This window comes from Aulostomus chinensis, chromosome 13 (assembly GCF_037954235.1).
Source record: "Aulostomus chinensis isolate RoL2024-O1b breed Wild chromosome 13, RoL_Achi_v1.0, whole genome shotgun sequence".
Classification (NCBI taxonomy): domain Eukaryota; kingdom Metazoa; phylum Chordata; class Actinopteri; order Syngnathiformes; family Aulostomidae; genus Aulostomus; species Aulostomus chinensis.
Genome location: NC_141332.1, coordinates 26,316,851 through 26,342,835, shown reverse-complemented (window position 1 = coordinate 26,342,835; position 25,985 = coordinate 26,316,851). Strand labels below are relative to the sequence as shown.

At 49.9% G+C, this 25,985-nt stretch overlaps 1 protein-coding gene across 3 annotated transcripts in view; it reads left to right on the top strand.

Moving 5' to 3' along the window:
* htr4 (5-hydroxytryptamine receptor 4) overlaps nt 1–25,985 on the top strand; it is a 112,305-nt gene that overhangs the window by 39,118 nt on the left and 47,202 nt on the right. For all 3 annotated transcript variants that reach the window (XM_086222327.1, XM_086222328.1, XM_086222329.1), the window contains exons 2-4: nt 536–614; nt 19,282–19,395; nt 24,919–25,119. In XM_086222327.1, coding sequence (XP_086078453.1) covers nt 559–614; nt 19,282–19,395; nt 24,919–25,119 — 371 coding nt within the window. In that variant the 5' untranslated portion in view covers nt 536–558. The remainder of the gene's footprint in view (nt 1–535; nt 615–19,281; nt 19,396–24,918; nt 25,120–25,985) is intronic.

Below are 25,985 nucleotides of genomic sequence, written 5' to 3'. Positions count from 1 at the left end.
ATTTAAAGATTGAGTGCAGAGGAGAAAAATGTCATTTTGATGCTCATTTCTGAGCGCATTACAGGCACAATACATGCACTTTTTGGGTGAATTGTGGCTTTCATGAATATCACATTTACCAAACATTTCCCGTCTTCAGCCTTGGCTGCTTCAACACGGAACGCGTGACATTCCTCGTCACTCTTCTTTTTCCAAGATAAAGTTTTAAATTATTTTCGACCGTCCACCTCAAAGATTAATTTTTTAACCAGAGGAGGTATTAATTGGTGTAATAAGACACTGACATGTGTTAATCCTCTGTTAATTTAAGCTCATCATCAGCTGCCAAGTCCATTAGCGGCAGACTTCAAATGTCAAAGAAAAGTGTGGCATTTGCATAATTCAGGTTGTGTGAGAGGTTTATGTTAATGCAATCTAGTGAGTCTGAAATGCCTCGACTGTTTCTTTTGTGCGCGCTGTTAAAAACGCTGCCTCTGATAATAGATGCCACCGTTATGACGGTATTAATGTGTCATTTGTGGTCTTGTGTCTGCAGGGACTCCCGGCCTTGATGGGTACATGAATGTCAGCGCTGCAGGCCAGATGCCGGTGATGGAGGAGCTTGTCAGTGAGAGGTGAGCGCGAATCAGCCGTTGAGGTTTGAGCTCCTCACATGTGGGGACACGCGGGTCGTGGGTGCATCTGTAGCCCTCAGCTCAGGTGAGGTGCCTGGCAGAGACGCTGGGGACGTATCGATCCACCATGTTGTTCTCTGATGATGATCATGAGAGTTCTGAGGGAACATGAGGAAAGGAAATCAGACATACGACGACATGCAGTTTGTGTGGATTGTTCAGCCTCGTCATCCACAGAACAGTTGTTCTCCCTGATCCATCAGGGGAAGCGTGTTGCTGCGCTGCGTGATGAAGCATTCTCAGCAGTTTGAGGATCAAAGCTGACTTGGCTGCCCTGGTTTCCTCTTGAAGGCCCTTCTCCTCTTCCATCTCTGCGTAGGAAACAACAGACAGCAGCGCTGGCTGCCTCTGTGGCCTCAGGCTTGTTGGTTTGATTAAAACAGGGATCCTGTAGAAACTGTTGCTGCTCTGCGATACGAAGAGTTGCTTCATACGAACGTCCTTCAGTGGGGGGCCTTTTATCCTGACTGCGTTTTGTAATTTGCGTGGTCTGATAAGCTACGACGACAGAGGAATATAAAGGAGAACAATCTGAAAAAAGAAGCGTGGAATGCAAAAAAAGACAGAATGGTGTCTTCTATGTCTGATGCACAGACGCCTGTGCTGTCCTCCCTCCTGACTCCAAGGGGCAGGTTTATGCCCCGAGTCTTTTCTATCATCTTTAACTTTAAATGACCGCTGCCCAGCAGGGTGCTCGTGCGAGTGGAGAATTCGCTCTGACCCTCAGTGTCCGTTAGCGCTCATGACATAATTACACATGTGGGGAAAGGGTTACATTTCCTCGTCGTACTCAAGGTACGTCGCAGTGTTGCCCCCCCCCCCCCCCCCCCCCCCCACTGATCATTATCTGTGCTTCTTCAGGACACGGAACATGTCGTGGGTTTGTCTGGCCGTCGGGACTCCTTGTAAAGTGAACATCTCTGCTTTCAGCGAGTAGATCTGACATCATTGTGCGGGTTGGTGGAGAGAAACTCCTCATGAAAGGCATCGTGTCTGTCGTCCTTGAGCGAGACCCTGACGCTTTATCAGCCGTGTGTAAGATAACGTCCCTGTAAATATCAGCGTTGCATCGCTGCCACGCTTCCATTTTTTTTTTTGCATGTCAAACAAATCCGGCTCTGTCATTGGTCTCGTCAGGGACTTGGACGCGTCCCTGTGGAGTGCAGTCTTCCCTGGACACAGAAGATCTTTGCTTCAGCCATTAGTCGATAGGCTGCAGTCAGTCAAACTCATGGTGACCCCCTATCAGCGAGTGTCTGTTTCCTCTTCGAGAATCAGCTTCCCCTCCGGCTCTGCTGTTTCCCCTCCTCACCACCTCAGGTGTCCTGTGACAGATCCTGTTTTCTGGATGATTGCTTTCACCGAGAAAGTCGGGTCTCAGACGGAATTCCACCAAGCACCAAGCTCCGTTACAGTACCTTCGCCAATTATTCCTTCATTGGTCCCTCTGTCGGCTTTTTTTTTTGGTGCGTATTTGCTTTGAATTTCTTGTTCCCAGTGAATAAAGAAAACCGGCAAACCAAGAGAGGACAGTGATGATTGTTAATGGGAAAAAAAAAAAAAAACCTGTCTGGATGCAGGAGAGAAGTGCAGATATTTTTTGAATTGGTGCGACATGACCAGAGTAAACAGAGGGCTGTGGTCTTCCCATCTGCTGTCCCAGACTGCTGGATCACCGCTAACACCGTCACTCTTGTACTCTGTACTCAGACGTCTGTTTCGCCACGCTGGCTTTGATTGACAGCATGTTGGATGGGTTGTTTAGAAATCGGAGGGCTGCCCACCTCTCCATCCGCCTGTCTGTTAAGGTGGACACGCCACAAGTATGCTGCTCAGACTTTAGCGTACAAATGAGCAGGAAGATCCAAGTGCAGTTCTTTCAGCGACATGGGGGGGCACTGTTGTTCATTTACAAACAAAAGCCTCGTCGCAGTGATGCAAAGATTCCCCTGATGCAATACGCAGCTGCATGTTCAATCAAATGACATTTTATAAAACATCGACTTTCAAAGAATTACTGCAAACTGCACCGTTGTCCTTGTATCCCAAACGCTTGCTTTACAGTTTTACTCCGAAGCGGTGCTCCAGGCTTCCGTGTTGGGACTCACGCTCCAGCAGCGGCGCCCTGCCTCCAGGCAAACTGGTGCAGAGGTCAGAGTTCTCCCTCTCTCGATGGATATTTGGTGGGAAGCCTACGCTTTGCATCCGGGCTCTTCAGTTCAGTGGTAGAATAAGAACCTGCCGCTGTTACAGCTGAAGTTAAAATACCTGCATGCTCAGGCTTCTTTTCATGTGAGATAAAGTTAAGTTGAATTTGTATTTATTTATTTTTTAGAAATTTGGTTTATCCTCTGTATACGGCGCATTCTTCATTCATTCGGGGATCCATCCATTCATCAGCCTTCACCTCACCTGTGGATGATTCCGACACTGCACTGGCGGCAGCATAATCCCGCTCTCTTCCCGCTTGCTTCTATCCCTCCGTTCAAGCCCCGCTGATGTCGCTGGGTGGCTGCTTTGACTCGGGAGCCAACACAGTACATCATCTTTTTCTTTTACACAGTGAATTAAGCATTCAGGAGCCTCTTATGTAATCTCAATAAGAAATTCTCCATTCATACCAGAATGCTTTTGCAGAAGCTGAGCATGCACACAAGAGTGATGCTGAAAGGAAACACAGGATGCCTCGGCTTCCATTCAACTCAAGCACCATCCTGTCCGTCAGGCGAAGCCGTCAGTAATGGAAACGAGTCAGCGAGTCAGTCAAGTCTCTGAATCTGTTTTCCTCCCAGGTGGTGTGTGTGAGTGTGTGTGTGTGTGTGTGTGTGTGTGTTTGGGAGGTTGACTCATCCATTATACAGTGATTCCATTCTGCTATGCGAGGCAAGGCAAATGCTGGAAGAGTCGTTGAAGAGGGATTTTTGAGCGAGCGGCTTAGGTGAGCCTCAGAGGTCAGGGAAGAATCAGGGGATGAGCTGAACCCAGGAGGCAGGAGTACTTGGAGACGAGGAGCGGAGCAGAGCACGGGAGGGGAGGAAGAAACGGCATCCAAAGGAAATGAGTAAAAATACAAAAATGTCTTGGAGGTAAATTGATACCGCAGCTGGTTTGATCTGACAGGTCGAGTGTGGCGTGGCCGTGTATTTGCAGATGAACTGAGTATTGAATTCGGTGCAGATGGTGTGGTTCTGAACGGATCGATGATAAATGTTAGCGAATCCCTGGAAGCGTAGCCAGGGTCGCTGCCTGGACTTCATCCTGAACCCTTCCTCACCTCCCCCTCTTTCAGCCTGTCACCAGAGTAGTTAAGGGATTCCTTTGATGGAAGTTTCACATTTAATCATAGATGGATGGATGGATGGATGGATGGATGGATAGATGATAGATGGATGGATAGATGATAGATGGATAGATGGATAGATAGATAGATAGATGGATGGATGGATAGATAGATAGATGATAGATGGATGGATAGATAGATAGATAGATAGATAGATAGATGATAGATGGATGGATAGATAGATAGATAGATAGATAGATAGATAGATAGATAGATAGACAGATAGATAGATGGATGGATAGATGGATAGATGGATGGATGGATAGATGGATGGATGGATAGATGGATGGATAGATAGATGGATGGATCTATGTGTGCGGTCCACAGGTGTACGTGGAGGCAAGAGGTCCTTGACAGAGGAAATATTCACCACGTTTCCTTCTGGCTTCATGATTTTAACAGAAAAACCTGCGTGGAAACAAAAGGTGCCGACGTCCATCTTAGATCAAGTTTGCAGACGAGGGCAAAAACAATAATGATAATTAAAAAAAACAACCTCAAAGTATTTTACTAACTGATGCACGACAGCGACACATGGAGAATGTCTGACAGGCGACTGTACTGACTTGAAAATAATGAAAATGGCCTTCAGCTGATAATCATTTCAGGGAACATTGAGGAGATGGAGGAGAGCTGGAAAGAAGAGGGGGAACGTGCCTCTGTCGGCTTCTTCGGGGAAATAAACGTCCCACGTTTCAAGTTCAAGCGCAGAACAATTAGATAATTTGTGCCGACAAGTGACTCCGAGCAAAAGTCTGGCCAGTGTTTTCACACAGAGTTGTTCTCTTTGATACACACATGAGGAGTGCAGCGATGGTGTTTGTGATCTAAAACACACACACACACACACACACACACACACACACACACACACACACACACACACACCACTTCAAACCCGTACTGTCGCCATTCTTTGCTCTCAGGCACAAACAGCCCCTCGCTTGGAGAGGTGAGGAGGACAGGCAACACCTCAGTTTGTTTTGGGTTCCTTTGCTGTGGTTCCACCGTCGCCTCGCTGCTGATGAGAGCCAGCAGATTCCTGGCTGTGTGGAAAGGATTAAACCAGGAAACGGAGACAGGCGAGCGCGAAATGTACCGCTGCGGGGGACGCACGCAGGATATTGAGAATCAAATATTTAAAGGAATATCTTCCACCTGTGTAGCATAAAACTTTCTGTCTGGCGCCTGAGCCTCGGACGGAACCTTAAAACAATGACCCTTCAGGGGTGCAGCGTTAAGAATTTAAAGCTCTGAAATGTTCATGTTAGGTAAGACACTTGGGAATAAAATAATAATGCTGAGGAATCACATTGTCTTTTAGGAGGAGGAAGTGCTGATGAGAGCAAAGTGCTTCTCACACATAAAAAGTAAAACATAAAAATAGAGACGAGTGCTCTGAACCAATCAGAAGTGCCGATGGCTCCTGTTGATGGACACTCAGGTTTATGCAAGGGTGCATCGGTTTTCATTAATTGTCTAAATGTTGCATGGGAATAAGGTGAGTCACTCTGTTCCAACTACAAGTTATTGGCTGCAGTGTGAGTTCAGATTAGACTCTCAAAGTTAATTTAGCTTCAACCCTGGGGTTTACCTGGGGGAGCGGAAAGCAGCTCGGTGCATACGAAGCGGTTTGCGGTAACCAGGGTGCGTTGACTCCTCTCCCTTGTGCATTGTGTGACTGATGATTGTGTGAAATCTCCACTCTTCCTGGTCCCCGATGTGAAAAGGAGGAGGAACTTCAATTTGGGTTCAGCCCAAGTCCCTGCGTAAAAACCCCTGTGTTTATTGAGGAGGGCTCAAAAGGGCTCACAGCAATTTGTATCAGAGTTATGTTTTCATGCCCTTTGCCTCAAAGCACTTTGCAGGAGGACGTGTTCGTTTTTTTAAAAGGAAAAAAAAAAAAATCTGAAAGGCAAATTTAATCTCCTGTTGTGGAAAGCGCCGGTTGTTGACCCGAAATTATGGCTCATTTTCTGAATGTGTTTAAGAGAGGCTCAAGGGCAGCACGGTGAGCAGGCAGGCTGTCCTTCAGCCACCGAGGAGCCGAGGAGCTTTCCTGTTGGCACCTGTCGTCGTGGTCGTAGGTCGTTTCCCAGCTTTGTAGCCTTTGGAATTACACTCACTCTTCAAAAATAAGGTGTCACGATGGTGTGTCACTGGCTACATCAGTATCGGTGGCGATATGATATAACATACACAGTATAATACAGCAACCAGGACGATAGGAGGAGTTTTCTGACCACCTGAGTGTTGGAAACATGTCTACACCTTCACTGCACGATGAAGTCCTGCCAGAGTTTTGGCAGCTTGGCTTCTAGCAGTCCAGCTGCTTGAGGACACGCGGCCCCGCTAACAGCCCGCGATACAAACTCAGTGCTCTTGGTTAGTGACATGACAGCTCTCAGAACCTTCCCCGCTTGTAGCGGGATGGAAACACGTTCAGGTCGAAGTTCACCAGGAAACTCCAGCACGGCGCAAACGTGACGTCGCCAGTTGGGCTCGGAGCTGCAGCACATGAACGGGATCGTGAACGATATGTTATTCACAAAATGTAAACACTCTGAGTGAAGCGTTGTCTTATTTAGAATGGAATAGCGAGACGGACAGACTCCTTATAAACTTATCCAGGTGTTCAGGTCTGCTTTGGTTTAAGAGCAATGAAGCCCTCGGTGAAGGTAAAACTCTGACTAATCTCCCGAAGCCATAAGAGTTCGAGCGTCCATCAAAGTTTTACCTGTGGCCGCCTGTGGCTTGTCCAGAGCTCAGTGGCCTGGCCGTGAGAGTGGAGGGCAGGAGGCTGTGGGTTGGACTAAGTGGTGGAAGAGAGGGAAACCGAAGTCTCCATCTCCATGAAAGACTGGTCACAAGACCCTCGAACCCTTCCAGGGTGGACCTGGAGCTGTGAGGCGAGGCCGCTGGCTGCTGGTCCCCGTCATGCCGCGGATGTGCCGGCGAAGCATTTCATGTTTATCAGCAACCCCTCTCTCATTTATTCATGCATTTCTATTAAAATAGGGCGCGGAAAAATACAGAGTTAAAATGTAACAAGTGGCCGTTCCTCCTTGAGTCACAATTTTGCTGATTCAGTGGCTTTTGTTTTGTGAGAACGATCAACAGTGATGAATATTCCTTTATTTCAGGATCAGAACAATGTACTGGTACGGCTGCAGAAAATCGCTGAAGGTGCGACTGAGAATCTCCAAACAATACCCAGTGCTAGCCTGGAGGCTGGTCCCAGCACAAGCAGTGATGAATGGATGTCCTCTAGAACTGGTGTCTTCTCTGCACCTTCTGCACGGGGGGGGGGGGGCTACAGCAGCAATCAGACAGAACACCTCCTGTCTTCATGGGCTGGTGGTACCAGAGCACGCCGGGATCAGGATTTGCTCCTTCGTGCCATTCTTCTGCCGCTTCTGTCAGAGGAGTGAGCAGCTCTACGTGGCTCGCCAGCGACAGCGCGGCCATCACGCTCCTCATCTCACGTGCCAGTGTCCTGTAGGCCTCATCCCGCAATCATCCTCTCTTTTTTTTCTTCTTGTCCAGCTGAAAACAGGAGCTTCTCTCTACAGCTCCGCCTTCTTCGTGAGATTCACAGCGGTGGCTAAACGTCGCGGCGGCTGGAACCTCCGACCACCGCGAAAGCTCAATGGTTGAACGAAGGTGACCGAGCATGTGACACGGTGTGGTTAGCATGTAGCAGGCTTCAGGCCCCACAGTGCTTCACGCATACGTGCTTGAGGACTGTCATGATCAGGACAACAATTGCTAACAGTCGACCAACAAATAGCTTGCTCGCTGCCTGAGATCGCTCCCAACATGAACGACTGGAAAAGAAATGATGACCATCCAGTCCACTTCCTTGAATTAGTCCCACGTGTCCTGACAGCGCTGATTTGATTACCACAGTCAGTTTGTATCTGAATATTCCTTCAACTGCAGTACATGCAGTGAACGCAGCTTTGATTACCGACTTGCTGCAAGCCCCTGGCAACAACAGCTCGTCTGTGGAGCCTGAAGAGCAGCGATACGGAGAGAGGGACACTGTCCTGTGAGCCCGACCCTGATTCCTCTCGCCAGAATTGAGGTTTGGATGTGTGTCTGAGCTCAGCAAAGGTAACGACAGAGTGATGGATGCGTGTGGGTCGGTCGGACCAAGGTGAGACTTGGACCAGACACGTCCTCCTCCTGCTGCTGTCTGTCAGCTCTGTGATTCGCTCACATTTTGGCCGTTCCGGTTCCTTACACTTGACTTTCGTCCCGCTTGTCGTCCCATTTGTGTCTTCCCTCTCTCATGAACCTCTGTGTCTTTGTGTCTCTCCCACGCACTTATTTACCCTCTGAGCTCCTACATGGGAATCCCTTCAGCTATATATGCACTCAGTATTGCTCTCATCCTGGATCTTAAGAGCTTTAGCACACATCCTCAGGCAGCAAACAAAGCGTCCTCACAAATACACTCCCAACCAGCTGAGAGGAGCTGAACGTCAAGTATCTTTGCTGGAGTCGCTGCTCTCTGTTTCGCTTGATACGTCAGAAAATCACGAATACTCGTGAAATCCATTACTTTTGCAATGGCAGAAGTCAATCAGCCACAAATTTGGTATTTGCATGGGCTGGCATTTAACTAAAAGTCTTTTTTTTGGGGAGGGGGGGGTTGTTTAACGATATTTATGTAACCTTTTGAAAAGTTATAGCCAACAAATAAAGGCTGTCTTAGAATAGAAGCCTCTTTCCTGTCACTTATTTGTATTCATGCTAGTCGCCTCAGTATCTCCCTCTCAGAAGCTTAACAATCCAGCCTGAACTCGACTGAACCGCTCTTCTTTGCACAGTCCGTCCATGCCAGTTTGAGTCAGTTTTCTCTGCACTGAAAACGGTCCGTTCTCTGATTGGATTCACAAACAAACCAGCGCCTTTGGTGTCGCGCAAAAAATGTTCAACGTCGTTAGAGTGGCAAGCAATTCTATTCAGCGTCACACCGTAACAGTCCGACTGTCAGTGTCACACTAACGCAGCGTGCGGCGAGATGGAGAGGCTGATCCTCTCTGCTGGCGTGATGAGGACCAAATAAAGCAATGTACGCTTGGTCAGAATGTGTTGCCAAGCAACCCCAAACTGGTGCTTGAGTCACAGGCTTCGGATTCCTCGGGAGCGCTCAGGAGACAGGTGTGTCTCTGTGAAAACCAAAAGACTTGCATTTAGAATGTAAGTGGGAGCGCGTTGGCGCGGCGCAGTCCCACAGGATTGTTGTAGTCATGTTGCACGCAGTCCCTCAGTCGGGGGAAGAGCTTCATTCACTCTCCTGCCAATTTTGAAATACAGCAATTGGAACAAAGCGGCTGCAGCTTATACTAAGTACTGCTTGTACTTGTCAGGGCCCCCTGGGGGAAGTACTCACAACTGAATATGAGATGGACTTTGACTGATCAGACGCCTCATTCTCCACCGCTGACACTGACCTGCTCCTCCTGGTTGTAAGGATGTTTTAGCTGCTGCTGCCTTGCGGAACATTTTGTTGTTGAAGAAACTGAAGGAAGGTTTCGTCCTAAATGTTATCAGGGGATTTCAAACAGGACAGCAAGCAGGTTGACCTGATGTCAGGTCGGTTATCCTTTGCCTCGCTGCTGTCAACAGCCTGACCACGCTGGGCTAATGTTAGCTACCTAGCTAGCCTCAAAGGCAAATGAAATGCAACTCTGAAAGACGCATATGAACACATGAAAATGGTCTCTAATGTCATGTATTAATAACGGGTCCTGTATATTCTGAGGGCCTTCCCACCAGTGGTGTCCTGTGCTGCAGGCTCGGTCCTCTGCTGGTCTCTTGGTTTGACCCCCACCCACCGTTCCGCCTGTGTCAGGATTCAAGGTGCAGCTGAGGCGTCTTTTGCAGGTTAATTCCTCAGACCAGCGGTTAACCCCTGGGGTAGGGACGTGTTTGCAGGCCACATGTAGTGGATGTTGTTGTCGTCCATCACCAGGATGCTGGGTGGAGTTGATGTCAGAGCTCAGAAGGCCATGAGACGAGGAGAGGAACCAGCTAGCATCTGCTTAGCAACGTTCATCGTCCTCTGTGTTCCCACTCATAGCTGTTTTCACGTCCGTTGTTGAGGGAATTTCAAAAACAAATCATACAAATCTTGTAGCGACTCAGGACAATTCAGGGAAGACGAGTCGCTCGCTCGCCGTCACGGAGACTGTCTGCCGTGTGTTTTGGCAGCTGTTTCGCGATTTGGCTTCGGTGACAGAGCGCTTCTTTGTCCAATGACGCTGGGGGTGGAGGTGAGAATGTGGCGGCAGGGCGGGCATTAGCGCCTCCTCGAACCTGAGAAGTCGCCCCAGCCAGACATGTGCAAGCCATCTTCAGATTTCCCCTGTCGCAACACGGGACTTCAATATGAAGCAAATACATGATTGATAATTGGAGGGGAAATGAGTGAACTACCAGGGAAAATGATGTAAAGTAATTGGGTGAAACTGAGCTGTGTGTTTATGTGGAAGCTGCCAGGATCACGCCTCCTGGCTTCGGGGGGAAATTGTTATGAAGACAATTAGCCTCGAATGATTCACAGAGCTTCTTATTCCACATTAACAGTAATGGCTGTCTGATGCCACCCACACACACACACACACACACACACACACACACACACACAAACTCTTCTGCCTGCAATCTGAATTTGAATCACACAGGGAATTAGCGGATGACTCTGAGATGTTCCCTTCACGTCTGACTGATCTCAGACCTGTTTTCTCTTGCTCTGACATCACGTGACGCGTCTGCGGCGAGAGACCCGCGAACAGGCCTGAAGGAAATCTCTTTAGAAATCACGCGGAATAACCTTTGACCTTCGATGACCTCATTGGGCAAACACAGAAAGCCAGAGTATTTTTCCTCCTCAAGGATTTCCTCTGGTATAATTTACCTGTAACCGACACAAACACCTTCTCGGCTGAGGCGACGACACCGGTTAATTAGAGACCAATTAATTCGATTAGATGAGATCCGGCTGGAGCAGTTTGTCTAGATTTAATCGCGTATTTAACACGCTTGCTTCTGGTGAAAGCTTTCTGAGGGTACTCCGCAAAAACCCCATGTACGTTTGTCTTATTCGTCGTGGACCTAAAATCACATGACAGTTTTACACGAGACAGAATCACTCCATCGTTGTGAGGCCTCGTTTGTTCCCTGGGAAATCAGATCATTAAATACATGCCCCACACTCAGCCTTGCCACCGACGGGACCGACCGTCTGCAGCCCAAACACAGGGTTTAGGAGGACATGTACACGTCGGCTCAGATTACAAACTGAAGAGATGACAAAGGATTCTGTCTGGAGTTTCATCACAAGCATCCGTCACAAATGAACCTCAGTGCAGAAAATCCGCCGCCCCAAAAACACAAACGCTACAGGAAATATCCCGCCATGTCAGAGGGAAGAGGAAGTCGCTCATTTGGCTGCATCTTTAGTCGTCCACGACAAATGGACGTCCCAGGCTGAAGGGAATTTCATCATCAGATTTCACACTGAGACACACACACACACACACACACACACACACACACAAAAACACACACACACACGCCACTCCTTTCTATTCCAAACACTCCCTGGTGCATTCAGTGTCCGGGGCGGTTCGTGGACACTTATTGTCCTCGCCTGCCTGCGCTATTGGTCACACATCGTTAACTGTCCCATTCAGGGAGGCGGGTCGTCACATTACGTTCAGGCAACCACCTCGGGAGCCCAAATGAGTTCCATCAGCCTGAGATGAGTTCGGCTATTCTTGGAAGATCAGAGTGAACGCCGCCAGGGAACAGAACTCCTGGTTTCTTTTCTTTTTAAATACATTTAAATCGCTGCAGAAAAGGAAACATGAAGAGCTCAGGTGGTCGATGAGCTGATTCTGTATTAATACACAATACTGCAGTACTTACATGATACCGTTCCATCCATCATCAACCCCTTATTCTGTTTCAGGGCTGCGGGGGGGGGGGGGTTATCATACCAATTTAACCCCGATTACTTCGTATGGAGTCTAATAACCACCAACCTCAGTTGATGCTTAACAGACTTTTAGCGAATCTTCTGTGGATAAAAGACGAACATGAATCGCCTGCATTTGTGATTGATGTTTTTTCCTTTTCTGATTTATTTTCACATTTTAAGGAAACATCCCAAAAAACTAAAAGTGAGGGTGAATCAAGTCTTTCGTGCGGTCCCATATTTGTGTGCGCAGGCCTCGCGTCAGCCCTCCGTGGCGATCAGGCAGTCGTTTGCTCTTTAGGTAATGAGGCAGAAAGCAGAGGTACGCCCATCAGCTGGGCTTGGAGATGAAGGGCGCCGCCTCCATGACGGAGGACACTGGTGTTTACGTCCCTTTTAAAAACTGCCATCAAAGGAAGCCTTCGGTGGATCTGCTTGTCGTCCATCATCAGACAGGAAGACGGAGACGCTTATCTCCTCTGCGGTGCTTTTAAGGCGCCGCGTCAGATTACCGCGCACGGTGGCGTTGTCAGGAAAGTAGTTCCGGCGGTGTGTCTGATGACCCACGACCAGCTCGCTGGAGGTCTGCTGGTCTCTGTACCGCTCAGCTTAATGCAGCACAGTTGGCACCACGGCCTCGTGTGTCATTGGCCAAATGTTTTTTGTTCCTAAAACGAACTTCAGAACAGAAAGCAGGAAGTGGGATTTTATTCCTTTTTAACACCTGCAAGTGGCAGTTGTTGGATGGAAGAAGGAACAGTTGTGGTTACGATTAATAAAAGATGCAGGGTTTACAGGCTGCAAGCCCTCAGTGTAGCACCTCTGAGGTCGGTCGAATTAGAATGAGGAAGTCTGTAAACGGTGATGGATGTTTACCGAGGACAAACAGGCTGACAACCTCACTGTGTGCTTTGGTTTTATTGTCAAAAATAAATGCAGCTAACCTGGGGTTTGTTTACAGCGAGTCTGACTGCACACATTTTTCGGCCAGTCAGACTCGCTCATAATGGTGTTGAAGCTGTGCCAGCAGGTCCAGAGCGGGGGGGGGGGGGGGGGGGGGACTGGGTACCGCAGCTCAGAGCGACAGCCTTTGGTCTGCTTCATTAAAGTAGTGGCCAGCAAACACAAACACGAGAGACTCCGAGTTCTGCAGGGTTTAAAGTCAGCCTCCGCTTGTACGACTTAATTCATGCAGTCACCACGGAGATCCTGTTTTAAGTGGCATCTGTTTGTTTCAAAACTTGTTGAATGGGTGTTGTATGTCGTGAAGAAAGAAACCGGGGACAACTCGTCATGGCGCCCCCTAATGGCAACAAGAAAATGAAAATTCCCGGACGGCACAGCCACACACTCCAAGGGCCCGCCCTTCGCTGCTTGCAGCTCGAACAGTGAGAGTAACCACGGCTGTGAGCTCGGCGCGCCTCCTGCTTCTTTAATAAGCGGTTCAGGAAGCACCAGGGTCGTGGGTTTTACTCCTTGGAGTCGTGCTCTAATTCTTGAAAATGTCGCCGCATATTTTTAAAAAGTAACGAACCCGTCCTCTCCTTTCACGCCGTCTGCTCACACTTGCAGCGCTCCTCAACCTCTGAGCCATGGAGGTAGCAGCCAGATTTCAAAACTGCAGTCGTTGGCACCGTCACAAACGCTTTCAAGCACTCACCAGGTCTCCGACCGCCAGCGCGCTCCAACCAGAGTCGGCTTCCTCGCTCCCGGGCTGCTTTACCCTGCAAACCCTCCCTTTAACTGAAGCGAGGGAAAGATAACATAGCCTAATTGGAACATAACTCCAGGTCTGAGCGGAAAGCGAGACCTCGCCATTCAGCGGCGAACCTCTGCTGCCACAGTATTTGTCACAGCAAAGAAAATAATCTCCCGGGGTTGTGAAAATAGAGCTCGCTTACGCAGCAGCAGTTGAGAGGTGGGCGCCGTCACTCCGACTCAAACAGAACGTCAAGCGGTGACGGGCAAATCTGCAAAGGTGCACAGTTCTAGACTCGGAACATAACATCATTATTGATGCTGGAGCCTGTTAGGGATTTTCTGTTCACGTAAACTGATGAGATAAAAGTCCTGCACTCAACATCTGCCCCTGGCTGCTTGTTGCCCCGTGCTGCTCTGAGGAAAAGTGAAGGTTTTTTCCCTGAAGTTCAGAGCTTCCCTTTAGCTACACACGCTCACTTCATTTTATTACCCTAAGAGCTGCTGGAGCTTGGACGGTTGAATTCAAAGAAAGCAGGTGAACGGTGTGATGTGTGTTGAAAGGAGAGTTCCTTCGCTGCTTCCTGCGATGCACACATTTGTTGTTCTTCTTCTGCTGCCGTCGCCAGAGCCTTCGAGTCTAATTATTATTTTTTCTATCCCAGCTTTCACTTTCCCGTGAATTGAGCTAACAGGGGACTCTGTCACGACCCAGTCTTCTCTCCTGACACATTTTATCACACTGAGAGGCAGCACTTGATACCCGTCTGGACAGCACCCGTCGCTTCTGGTGCATGTCTGCACAATAGCGGGCTTGTCTTTGCCTGCTGAGAGGGAACGCCACTGTCCAGACAGCCATTGTTTGCTCTATTAGGGATTTCCAGATAGCCGTTCAGCGCTGGCCAAAGTTGTTGTTTTGTTTTTTTGGGTGGTTGCTTGGTGTGTTGCTCTCCTCCTTTGTCATCAGCAATCTTGCCATCGCAGCGATGACGGCCAGCTGAGGCTGAGTGTGCTGAATAACAGGTGAGTCTGCACACTCAGCGCTGCAGCTGCTGCTGCTGGAGCTGCTGCTGCTGGAGCTGCTGCTGCTGGAGCTGCTGGAGCTGCTGCTGCTGCTGCTGGAGCTGCTGCTGCTGCTGCTGCTGGAGCTGCTGCTGCTGCTGCTGCTGGAGCTGCTGCTGCTGGAGCTGCTGGAGCTGCTGCTGCTGCTGCTGGAGCTGCTGCTGCTGCTGGAGCTGCTGCTGCTGCTGCTGGAGCTGCTGCTGCTGCTGGAGCTGCTGCTGCTGCTGCTGGAGCTGCTGCTGCTGCTGCTGGAGCTGCTGCTGCTGCTGCTGCTGGAGCTGCTGCTGGAGCTGCTGGAGCTGCTGCTGCTGCTGCTGGAGCTGCTGCTGCTGCTGCTGCTGCTGCTGCTGCGCTCACGAGCGGCGCGCCTGCTGCCTCGGTGGGGTGGTGAGCTAAAAGGTGTCCCGGCAGATTTGATGATGATGTTGTTGTTGAGGAGTGAACTCAGCTGGCTTTCACACTTTCAACTAACAGGAGGTGTAGAATCGCTTCCGGAGAGCTCCTGTTGCCATTCGCCTCTGTTTGCTTGGCACAAAAACACACACGACAGCATCGGCTGAGGCCGGCGACGTCTGAGGCGCCGGCAGCAGGCAGAGCTGCTGGTTATTTGTGAAGCTGACTCAGAGTTGGAGCTCCACAAAAGAAGTTTGTTGCATGAAAAATGAAAAAAAAAAAAGAAGAAGATGAAAATGACATCACACAGCTGCTGCAGGTTCTTTTCACCGAAGACAAAGTTTGGTTACATCAGCCGCTCTCACAGAAGGAACAAGGTGGAACGAACCCACCACACACAGCAACAGCAGTGACACCTGAGCACGTTTCCTGTCTGTTGTCTGATGAAAATCAATGAATTGCTGCGGTTCAGGTCTCATCAGGTTCAGGAGCCTTGGTCAGGCTCAGGAGAGTCCATGGTTCTGGGTTCAAACTAATACTGCTGTTACGAACTGATAGTGTTGTTCAGGTGAGAGGAAATCTGCTCCAGTGAAACGAGAGTGACGCTGTGCACATGGACGTCCGCCACAAATCCCAATGAGATGCACCGTTCTTGTCTCAGTTGTGTCGGCCCCTTTCACGCTCGTGCTTGAATTGAAATCTGGCCTGAGGAGCACCAGAGTCCCCAGCAATTCCGTTCCATCTGGACACTCAGGTTCCCTTTTTCTTTTCTTTTTTGCGTTGAACTTTTATCCCAGCACACAAACTTTCACTATTTTCACAGTAAGTCAGCAGAGGCCTCTGAAGGCAAATCTGCAGTCAGCTCACCTCCGCTGACTCTCACGGCGTCGGGATTTCTGATGCACTCAGCCTGCAGCAGCAGCGGGTCTTTGGGGGTGTTGGTGAGGCCCACCAAGATTCCTGACTCCTTGTCATCAGGGCTGATAAAAACCCGCTCCTCTGAGCCAATCAGCCGGCAGCTCAGTGGCTCACTCGGGGAGGTCGGCTGGTATGGAACCAGGCTGGAGCCCCAGACCAGAGGAGCTGGGGAGGCAGCAGGAAGCCTTCTGAAGCAGTGCAGGTGATGGATGTCAAGTGTTATCTTGCTGGGACAACAGAGGATGTTATTACCGCTCTCCCTGGGATTTTATAACAATTTTGTCTCGCTGTTGATTCAGCAGAGGCTTCTATCGGACTCAGAGCCTCAAAGCTGTCTCGCATTGAAGGTATGTGGCGCTATTGGAACCAGCTGCCCAGCGAGGGACTGGATCAGGCCTGTCAAGCATCTTGTCTGCGTGGGGTATTTCCTCAGTCGCCCCTCATTTGTCTCTGAATGGTTGATTGAGTCTGCTGAGTGCTGATTGCCCCGCAGAGGCTCGGCGGAGCTGCAGCTCCAAGGTCACCAGGATCAGGTGTCAAAGCAAGTTACCGCTTTTCTGTTTCACTCAGACTTTTCTGCCCTACCCTGAATCTCCTCAGAGCCTGCTGGGAACAAAATTTGGCCCTGGCAATATTGGTCTGGACACACACACACACACACACACACACACACACACACACACACACACAATGACTTGATGGTTTTTGCTCCAGCGAGTAAAGCTGTGGCCCCTTGAGCTGTGACTCACGATCGCTACACACACATAGGATGAGGGTGTGTGTCCTGGTTGCTTCACTTGCCCCGGCCCGTCTGGGTCTACGAGATCTTCCCACCTGCTTCGTCATCCTGGTAAATCCTTCGGCGTTATCGGTGAAAAGATGCTGCCAACATCGCCACATGTGACAGAGGAAGCACGTGGTAGACCGGGGGGCTCCCCGCAGCAGCGGAGGGGGCGGAGCAACAAAGATCCAGAGTAAATGACACATTAGCTTGAGCTTGTTCAGATGTAGATGATCTCCTTACAAGTGCTTCCTGCCCACCTGACGGCGAGTAGAGAGTTTGCTCAGTCATCGTGCGTGAAGTGCTTGTGTTGTTTATCTGGGAGGGAAAGCTGGGCTTTGTTTGAACGAGCTTTACCCGGAGAAGCGGTGGCTAATGGGGGACAGCCTGGTGCTGAGCTTAACGGTTCCTCGTCTCTGTGTGAGAGGACGCCGGCGGCTCCACCGGCCGACAGGCAGCTAATGGATGTTTCAACACCGAGGGAAAGACTCGGCCGCTGTCGCCGCCATCATTCACCGCTGGAGCCAGAATCAGGAGAGGCTCTTCCCTCGAAGAGGACATTTATGTGCTGCCTCTCTCACACACACACACACACACACACACACACACACACACACACACACACACACACACACACACACAGCTTTATTAAAAGTTTCTATTACCATTATGTGCAAATCAAAGTCTCGTTTAGAAGAAAGGTCAGACTGTGGGCTGACAAATTCAAGATGAAAGGAAATAAGTGCAGTGTTTCAAGGCCTTGGGGGGGGGGTAATGATGGTTCTGCTGAGATGTTCTCCGTGTTCCCATTTGATCTGATTAGTGTGTTGGCACCTCTGATCAAAGAACTCATTTGCACCCTCACAATCACTTTGCCTTTGAACCAAAGATGCTGAGAGTAAAATAATTTGGCAGATGGGGAGAGCACGCGGCTCCTCGCTCTCCTAGTGACTCCATACTTTCATGGAACGCAATGCTTCTGGTGGAGGAAGTTAAAATGATGCTTGCGACACGGAGCAGCCCCCCCCCCCCCCCCCATGTCAAAACTTTGCGAGAAACCGCAAACTTCAGGAGGATTACTGTAATGGATTACAAATGTCAAACAAGATTGAGATTAAACAAGTCAATTTCAGGGTTCTTAAACCACACAGCTCACTTCCAGGGCTTTTATTCATTATTCACGTCAGCTACTTTGCTGAAGACAGTTTGTTGATCCTTTGCCAAGGTTAAATATACAAGATTGAAAACGCAGCATCTGCAGTTTTAACGTCCTACAACGTATCGTGTTTCGCCCTGGCAGATCATGACTTAGCACCTTACACCTGGCTTCCTGAGACGTGTCAGTCTTGGTTGGAAGAGAAATTACCGCCGTCACGTTGAATAAAAAATACCTAGCATGAAAGTGTTGGAGGGGAATTTGCAGGAAGAATGAAGCTGCTGCTTTGGCGCACATCGCAGCAGGAGAATCGCTTTGCATTTCCTGTTTTCAGCTTTGAGTCGAGCAGATTTACCCCCCCCCCCCCCCCCCCACGGATGTTTTTGTGGTCTCATCAGATCTTCCCTCACGAGCCAGGACCACTTTGGACCACTGCAGTCCGCTCATCTGGAGCTGCGACTGCGTTCTGGGGCCTCCCCGCTCTTTCAGAGCAGCAGTGGCTCTCACCTGAAGTTGGCGCTGGCTTTGACTCACGGACATGAGGAGGCAGACGAGCTGCAGTTCATTCTCCTTGGACTTGTTGGAGGTTGACTTGTTGGAAGAATGTTTTTGAAGGTTTCTGTAACGCCTCTGAGAGGAGCTGGGGTCCTGACCCCCCCCCCCCCCCCCCCAGCTGTGGGCTCGGGCATCGTTAGCGTGTTACATATGACGGACAAGCACCAAACACGGGCCGCTGCAGCAGGGGGGTGGTATGAAGCTTGTTGTACGTGTGTGGAGGTCGGGCTGAACCCCAACATGTGATGGATGAGACATCTGAGACTCTCTAGCAAGAATAAAACTCCGCTGTTTGTTGGAGAGAAAACGATCGGCTCAAAAGACCCGACGCTCCGCTCGTGAGGCGTCCTTGACGTCCAGTGCTGACTCATTCTCATTTAAAACAGCAAATATGCGAGTGGTGAAGACGTTTCCTCACTCAGAAGCTGGCGCGCCGATGCAGTGACGAATTCGCAGACTTCACAATTCTGAGATGAAGTTTTTTTCGTCTCCACACAGAAACTCCAGCAGGACAAAGACACCGCATTTTGTTATTAAAAGTTTCGCTGCCAAAAACGGCGCCGGCGCCTGAATGTTCCTGGGATGAATGTGGTGATGAGGGTGAGGATGAGGAAACTGATGCTTTGTTGTTGTTGTTGTTTTACCAGTCTCCAGCAGAAGATGCGTTTTACTGTCGCGCCACTAACCGATGTGTGTGGTTCCTTGTTCCCATAGCGACAGCATGCCAAAGCGGATGGCTCTGATCTGCTTCCTGTCTCTGGTCATGCTGATGAGCATCCTGGGAAACCTGCTGGTCATGGTCGCCGTCTGCAAGGACAGACAACTCAGGTACGACCGGGCGTGCTTTCTTTGTAATGTTAACTGACTTCCTCTCCAAGGTTGCGTTTGGCGACTCCACAGCCACGGGGCAGTGGCGGTGAACGTCAGCCTCCATTAAACTGGTAAGGTGAGGTACCACTGTACCCCGAGGCTTCACATACACGGGAATGAACACTGGTTCCTTCTTTCAGCAAAAGCAGGGTAACACACTTTCCCTGCAGGGGCTGGTTTGCATTCCTGCCTGGATTCAGTCTTATGTTTGGGGGGGGGGGTGCATTTCTGACATGACGCAAACTTATAAAGTATCTTCTGACAACATCAGGCACAAAATTACCCAACACACTCTCACAAAACCTCCTCTAGATGTCCTACGAGAAAGCTTTCATCCGTCATCTTATAAAACTTGAACCTCAAGCGGAGTTTTGTTGAGTTTTTCCTCTCTTATTCTCAGTGAAAATCTGTTTTCCGGTGCTTGTGACACCTCTGCTGTTCGGGGGTTAAGATAAAAGTAGATGAACAGATTCAGAGACTGGAAGTGTTCTTGGTTCCAGAACGGCCGACTCAGACGTCCTGACGTCTCGCTCCTGGATCACGTTGACGCGAGCGAATTACTTTCTGTAGGATGAGTGTAAACAGCCTGAAGTAGCGCAAGTCATACTTGTGCAACCGGGACGTGCACGCGAGGATTTGATCACACTGAGACAGAGTGATCTGTGTGCCAACCGCGACGTGAACACGTGACACGTGACGTGGCGGCCGAGCTGGCGGGTCAGGCTGAGGACGGCCGATCATGCGGGAGCTGCTGTCACCGCGATGATTCATTATTCTTCCTCTCCTGTCCTCTGCTTTTCCCCCTTGAGTCATGGCTCTCCTTTCTTTGTGGCTGTCTCTTGCTGGCTCCCCATCTGATCGCTGGTCTCGCTGTCTCTTTCTATCTGGTGACACCTGAGAGCGCAGGGTGACCTTTGTCCCCGGGTGTTAACAGAAGGTGTGTGTATGCTGGGGAAGTGCATGCAAGGAGATGTTGATGTCGGCAGGTGTGTGTCAGCTGTGAGGGTGAGTATGGCCAAATTAAAGTAACCAAAGATGTCATGTGTTTACATTGTTTTGTGTGTGTGTGTGTGTGTGTGTGTGTGTGTGTGTGTAAGAACACTGACGAGCGACAAAGTCACCGCTGTGATGTCTCACCTCCCCGGGGAGAGAGCGATGACACGCCATCTTTGTTTCTTCCTGCCTCATTGTCTTTTTGTCCACTGGGAAATACTCACACACACTCTCACTTTCACACACACTTTCACTCTCTCTCACACACACACACAAAAACCATATTCCTAGTGAACATAAACTCAGTTATGAAAAAGAGGCATGTGTACAAACTCTCTCAACAAACTACACACGCACACACACACACACACTTGGTCTGTGCCTCGGAGTCCCGTCGATGACTTTCTGACGAGAAAACAAGCAAAAAAAGTCGGAGCGTAAACTTCTCAGTGTGGACGGAACAGACATGAAACTAAATCCCGAGCTTGTGTGGTTGAGCCGGTCGGCCTGTGGGCCACTCATCAAATCCGCCTGTCATTAACTGACTCCGCCCCCACGAGACGAGAGGGAGTTGCGTGGTTGTTGTGCGCATTTATTTGTGAATGGTCATCTTGTTAATTCCTAGTAGCACGAGCAGTGCAGTAGCCCGGTGGTAGCCGCTAGCACGTGTGGGTGGTAGCCTCCCACGCTGTGGTCGTGTGACCAGTATAGAAGACTGGCACGAGCGAGCATTGCATTAGCAACAGGCCAGTCTAGTGAATGATGTGCGCGGGGACCCCTACTGGCCACCTGCCTTCCCTCCCTTCTGCAGCCGTGTGTCAAGTTGGTGTTTTTTTAAGCTGACAACTCATGAAGCACATTCTTCTTTCATATAAATCTAGTAACTCTGCACTCCAACCTGAGGACTCGTTTTTGCCAAGTCATGCTACTCATGCAGAGCAGAAGAAAAAAATATACAGTATCAACCAGAAGTCAAGGGCCCGTCCAACCTGCTGCTAGATGAGCTTACACACACACACACACACACACACACACACACACACACACACACACACGTCAGTAGGGGGTCGACTTCAGCAGAATGTGATTCAGGGGGTGCTGGACCACTCATCAATTATCGTGACACAAACACAACCACGATTACCAACCTGCCTTTGTTTCTATCAGTGTGTCATGTAGAGAGAAGACACACACACACACACACACACACACACACACACACACACACACACACACACACAGCCTGTTTAGACTGGACGTTTGACAGCTCTGTAAGTTACTGCACCAACATAAACGTCTGCTCATGGCAGCTTTGAAGCCCCCCCCCGCCACATTCTCTTCTGGCTTCAACTCTCATGTCCACCTTTTTCTTTTGAGTACAGAATCCTGAAAGTCTTTGAACTAAAGGTCCCGTGAAATTAAAACTCCATGTGCTGTTTTTTAATTTTTTAATTATGATTCTTTATCTGGTTTGACGCGTGATTGACGTTACTCTGAATACGCATGGGCCCAAGTACTACCAGACGTAGCAGTCCCGCCAGCGGTAGCCTGGCTCGCGCTGTACGAGGGTTCGGCACATTCCGCTCCACGCGCATTCAGGACCTGCTCCAACTTCCTCCCGAGCGCCGCGATCCCACCTTCAACTCGTTAACATTCAGAAACGAGCTGTGATTCTGGGTTTGCTGGCAGATCTGAGAGCAGCGCATCGGAGGAGCATCACTTTCACACAATTTGCATCATCTTTTTCTCTGGGTTGTGATTTCTTCTCCCATCCTCCAACAACCTCCTCCTCCTTCAATATCAAAGCAGACGTCCCTTGCAACTGTGATCACACCGACTCTGACCCTGTCACCCTCGCTGAGGAGGAGTCGGCGTCCTGCTCAGGTGGGCGGTCTCTGAACTACGACGCTCATTAATTGACGGCAGGAGTTTATGTCCCGTTACTTTGTGCTTGTGTGTTGGCACGTTACAGGCGTGTGATTAGCGTGTGCTCGCCGAGCCCAGCACGTAGACGGCCGCCTGCCCCTGGCACTTGCAGCCAGTTTAAGGGGCTGTTTGGGTTTGTGACAGGCAGATGGAAAACCCTCTCGGCCCGCCGCCCTGGCTGGAGCTATTTATAGAGCAGCTGACTGGCTGCTGGTCGGGTTAACGTGGCCAGGCGGCCAACTTCAGGCACACAGGAAAGACCTCGTCAGTGCTGTCATGGCTGACTTTCAGTTTGATACCTGCATGACTGAGCGCCTGAGAGGAGAGCTGCGTCACTGCTGTGCTGGAAGGATGAGCTCGGACCAGGCAGATGAACGGAGCCGCAGCTCTTTTTTAAAAGAATTATGTATTTAGTCTGGTTAATGCTGGAGTTTATAAAGATGAGCCTCTTTGTGGAGCCTCTGAGGGAGCAGCTGGCGGGCTCCCCCGCGTCAAGTTAGTCTTTAATGAAGCCAGCGTGGTCCTGGTCTGTGTCGAGCACAAGGTTTGACGTCGTGATGTGAGTGCGTGAGAAACAGAGAGACTTTATATAAACTCAAGGGTCCAGTTCTGGGTCCGATTCGTGTCTCCTGCCATGCTTTCGGCCATCTGTCCAGTCTGTCGACCCGGTATGCGCCCCCTTTGACCCCGAAGGTCTACACAAGGACCCTCGCAGGTCAACTGTTTGCCATCTGAAGCATTTAAAACTCCATCTCCCTTGTCCAGTCTTATTTGTGCCTCACTCTGTGACATTGTTAGCGCTGAATAAATAAAGTTCAGTGTTTGCCTGGAGGTCAGTCGTCCCGTCCACGCGGGTTTAAGAGCAGCAGGTTTTATTTTTAGGGTCCTGAGGATCATGGAATATTTGTGGTGACCATACAGCGCATCACGCCGTCACATCACGCCCCAGCGATTTCCCAGTCGTCAAGTGTGAGTGTTTCCTGAAGTGACGGCGTGATGCTGGCGGTCCACCAACTGCCTACCTGCGCCTGCACAGGGAAAAAGGAACCGCATGTGCCAGTGACGCACAAGGGTTTGTGTTTCAGGGGACGTAGCGTCACTGTGTTTGATTTAGAGCCGTCCTGGATCACATGTACGAGGTGCCTGCCATCGGTCTGATACGCTACTCTCACTCTCTTTTATGAGTGGGAATGAAGAGCAGAATGAGAACAAATGAAGGCATCGAGCTGCCGTGTGGCTCCGAGCGCCGGCAGTCTCCCCCGAGTCGGTTAGAGCCGTACGCAGAGAAGGAGACATCTTCTAGCAAAGTTTACAGTCCAACTCTCACCGATGACACGTGACCCCCCCCCATCTGAGAGGGAGGGAGGGAGGGAGAGAGAGAAAGAGAGGGAGGGAGGGAGGGAGAGAGAGAAAGAGAGGGAGGGAGGGAGGGAGAGAGAGAGAGAGCCGCTAAGTCATCATCATACTCAAGCTGGATTTACTCTCCAAGTCTCGGTTCTCTACATCCCTGCTTAATGCAAATCCACATTTTCAGTGCGTCTGACCAACACACACACACACACACACACTCTCTCTCTCTCTCTCTCTCTCTTGGAAGTTATCAGATGGATGTTCTCTCCTATCTCTCTTGTTTGTGTTTGTTCTCCTGCCCTCCTGAGCGATAGCAGTGGCATAATTACCTCCGCCCAGGAGGTCATGTGACCGCCGGCGTGTGTCTGTTTGTCTGATTGTTGACAGGATAGCTCCAAAACTAATGGACAGATTTGAATGATTTGGAGGGAAGACATTACATGGAACAAGAACATCTGGATCAAATTGTGGATCCTGAGTCGTATTCCAGGCCGTCGGCGGGACTCAGCAGGAGTTTTGTGTACCGCACGTTCTAAAATGGCTGATATCTCCCCGAACATGGGAGCGTATTTTAAATTTGCTGAGACGGTACATTATAATTAGAGAATAAGTACTTTAAGGCCTTCTGCAAGTCTCAAATGGCAGTCGGTCTCCTCTGTCATGGAGAGGACGTGGTTCAACCCAGGTTTGGGGAGCTGCTGTGTGGAACTTTCACTTGAGTTTAGCTGAGGTTGCCTCGGTGGGTGTTCCTCCAAGCGGCCTCAAGAGGCTCCGGTCCAGCTGCTATCAGCTAATAATAATAATAAGCTAATAATAATAAGCTAATAATAATAATAAGCTAATAATAATACTAACACTGAATGCACTTTAAGTTAAACCTAAAAGTGACATCATTCTCTGCTCATTTAAGTTTGAAACCTGGGCGTCTGCATGGAGCTGCGAGGGACCAAGATGGCCGGTCTGAAACGCGTCAGAGCGGACATCCGTTTGCAGGAAGAGTAGAAGTACTCTTAAGAAGTACTGCTTCAAAGACCATTCTACCTCAAGTTAATGTCAAACAGCAGCCGCGAAGCCTCCCAGCAGTAAATGCACGTTCCCAAGGCGTGGGGTGGGGATCCATCGAGGATCTGAGCTTTCAGTCGTGAAGGGACGTCGACTCTCTACGTTTGCGTCTCAAACGTTTCTCTGCCTCTCGTTTCTTCTCCAAACCAGGAAAATCAAGACCAACTACTTCATCGTGTCTCTGGCGTTCGCCGACTTGCTGGTGTCGGTGCTGGTGATGCCGTTCGGCGCCATCGAGCTGGTCCATCAGCACTGGATCTACGGCGACACCTTCTGCCTGGTCCGGACTTCGCTGGACGTTCTGCTGACCACTGCGTCCATCCTGCACCTGTGCTGCATCGCCCTGGACAGGTGAGACCTCCTCAACAGAGTGTGTTTAGGAACCGAGGCTTGGCAGGTGAGGTGGTGGAGAGCCAATTACGAGTCTGATTCCTGTCAAAGCGCCACAGACTGACGGGGCGCCGGTGAGAGGAAGGACACGGGATGAATTCTTTTTATTACCTTTCACGAGAGGGGAAAGACGCGGCGACATGACGGCGTCGCATGAATTTGAGCAGAGCGGCGGACATAAAGATAACAAGCTAGAGGGACACAGAGGAGCTTCTGACTAGACCAGGGTAGAGGAGATGCAGTTGTTGGTTTTTTGTTGTTAAACTCAGTCTAAATGATTGAAAGAGGGTCATGTGATTCATCAGTGCGTCTGCACAAGTCGAAGGGCCGCCGGTCAGAGCAGGAAACACTCAAGGATGGCGAAACACCTTTTTGTGAGCACTAGAAAGGCGGAAGTCTACTTTTGGGTGAAGCATCGCTTCAAGATGCATCCTGATCCGTTCACAAGCGTCCAGATAGCGACGCGCCCGCACATGAACAACCAGGTGACTCCGCCCTCACTCCCCTGCTTCGTATGCACATAAACATCTAAACGTCACGCTGCGCGAAAATGAAAACGGCGAGTTGAGCAGAGCAGAGCTGGTGAATGCCGGCAACCAGGCAACGTCAGGGTTTCTGTGCTGTTTCCTGCCGCAGCTCATCACCATTGTGTGTCTGGTTCACACACACACACACACACACACACACACACACACACACACACACCCATCAGCATACGACTGCAAATGTTGGTTTGCTCCCTCTTCAGCTTTGATCGATGCAGCCAGCAAGAGCGCACAGAACCAACAAATAATGACGGAGCCTCCCGACCAGGTCTCATTTGCCGC